The sequence below is a fragment of the Lycium barbarum genome, chromosome 2 (assembly GCF_019175385.1).
Source record: "Lycium barbarum isolate Lr01 chromosome 2, ASM1917538v2, whole genome shotgun sequence".
Lineage (NCBI taxonomy): Eukaryota > Viridiplantae > Streptophyta > Magnoliopsida > Solanales > Solanaceae > Lycium > Lycium barbarum.
In genome coordinates, this window is record NC_083338.1 from 113,440,742 (window position 1) to 113,443,100 (window position 2,359).

At 32.4% G+C, this 2,359-nt stretch overlaps 1 protein-coding gene across 1 annotated transcript; it reads right to left on the reverse strand.

The window, feature by feature from the left end:
• Positions 1 to 1,347: 1,347 nt before the first annotated feature.
• LOC132621442 (flowering-promoting factor 1-like protein 3) lies at positions 1,348 to 2,053 on the reverse strand. Its single transcript, XM_060335716.1, has one exon. It carries the CDS (start codon positions 1,914 to 1,916, stop codon positions 1,596 to 1,598), a length of 321 nt encoding a protein of 106 aa, XP_060191699.1. The 5' UTR covers positions 1,917 to 2,053; the 3' UTR covers positions 1,348 to 1,595.
• Positions 2,054 to 2,359: the final 306 nt, after the last annotated feature.

A 2,359-nucleotide genomic window follows, 5' to 3' on the forward strand; every position in this document is an offset into this window, starting at 1 on the left:
AAATAATAGTCGGTCAATATATATTTTTTGTATATTGATATACATATACACATAATATACATATTTTGTACAAATTAATGTGTGTGTGTATATATATATATATATATATATATATATATATATATAGCGATTATAATTATTTTTGACAAGCTGGGGATTACCGACAAATTCTATAGCTAATTCTATGTTTTTTAGTATGTAACTTTCCCAAATTCATATTCCTGGGGATGGACCTACTTAGGAGGTGAAATGATCTTACCAAAAGAGTACTCGAACTAGACATCCTATTAAGGGCAGCTATTTACGAAAAAAGAGACCCTCCCTAGATCCCACTTATGTGTTTTGTCTTTCGAATTTCAAGTTAAAAACGAGTTTTTCTTTGACCGTTATTTTTTCAGATGTCTTTTAAATATTCTGAATTGTCAATTAGTGTGACTTATAGTACTTTTTACACTCATCGAATATAATCTTAACCTAAAATTTGTCTCACAAAACTATTATTTTTTTGTATCCTTAACCAAATTTAATAGAGCAGAATCCGTAATTGAATAGTAACGTTAAATTAATCCCGAGCCCTCAGATTACACCGTGTCCTTAAGAAATTTAACTCACTCATTATTGCCCCAAGGTTTCAGATTAATTCCTCTCAAGATAGAACAAAACATTTTGTAAAGCGGCATTTCAAATTACAAAATCTCGACTAAAAAACTCAAAGAACGGTGCAAATCACACTTGACACTTGCTTTTAATTTTGAAAATAATTCAGAAGAAAAGGGGAAGTAGAGTTCGAATTTGAGTATTGGCAGTATATCAAATATGAGGCAAATTCTCTGAATTCATAGACAAAGGAGTGTGGAAATAAACAGCAAAATGCCGTTGACTTTATTTAAAATAAGAGCCGCGAGGAATTAAACTGGAAAATACTTTATTTAAAATAAGGCGCAAAGATTAAAAGAAAAAGAAGAAGACATTTCAGCCAAAAAATATATCAATCAGTCACATCATTTTATCGAAGCTGAGCGAGTGACGATAACAAAACGAGGACATGCCATCTCTCCAACTCTTTAAGCCAGAGTATAAGTGTTTTTTTATTTGTGCCCAACAAATTTCTTCCTCCTTCCTATGTGGAACAAAGTCCCTTCATTTCTTATTCATTACCTAACCCAAAGGTCATGAAATCAAACCTCATCTACACCAAAATCCCAACAACAACCCGGTTGCAACACCATGTCTTAACTTATAAAAATTAAATGGATAATATATACTTGAATATTATGCTCGATCAACTTTAACATATAAAATTGATTTTAATGGATAGTACGAATTTAAATAAAAGCTTTCTAAAGAAAGAAATACATTCTTACAAACCACACCAAGTTTTCATTGTCATAAAACTTTTTTTTTTACTTCACTCTTACACACGATTTAACATCAAAGTTACAAACAAAGAACACCACTTAACAAGTTAGCTTCCTCACCCTAAAGAAACTAAAACACTCCTTTAACCTAAATACACAAAGCAAAGCTTAAGTTAAAAAAAGAAACAACCTAATCAACCAAACAAACATTAATTTGAGGAAATCTCAAATTGATTATTACATGTCCCTAACTTCAAACTCATTGCGATTCTTAACAACAATATCATACATGTGCATGGACTTGAACCTGTTGAAATCCTTAGGGAGAGAAATAAGATGAACAGTGGATCTTTTGTGGTACTGAAGAAGGTCAGGATCATCATAGTACCTCTCCCATCCAAGAGAATACAACTTCCTTTCAAGCACTGCATATGATGTAATTACTTCATTACTAGAAAGATGTACTAGCATTTTCCGGCGACCGGTTGCACCGTGGCAGTCGCCGGGGTTCTCCACTAGCCGGACAACTCCATTCTTGAATACCCAAACACCGGACATGTTTGAAAAAAATATGAAGGAAAAAGGATGAAAATGAAAATAGTACTTAGTTAGTAGAGTGTGTGAGCTTGAAGATGGACAGAAGGAGAAGTGTGAGTGGGTTTTTTATAGAGGTTTCTGTGTGATAAAAAATACATGAAGTGGCGCAAAGTAATTTCTTATAAATTAATTGATAATCGGAATGTAGCTGCTTATAGGTTTCTAATTATATAACCTATTTGCTAAATCTTTATTTTTGGGATGTAATTACAACATTTTAGTATACACGAGCTTGTAAATAAATTAGAATTATACTGATTTATTGTACGTTAAGATTATAGTAAAAGAAGGGAGAATATTTAAATGGCCCCGGCCACATGGAAGGAGATGCCCTAATTTGCCCTACTGAAATTAGAATCGTCACCTAAACAATCACTAATTAACGATCTTATGCTCCTTAAATG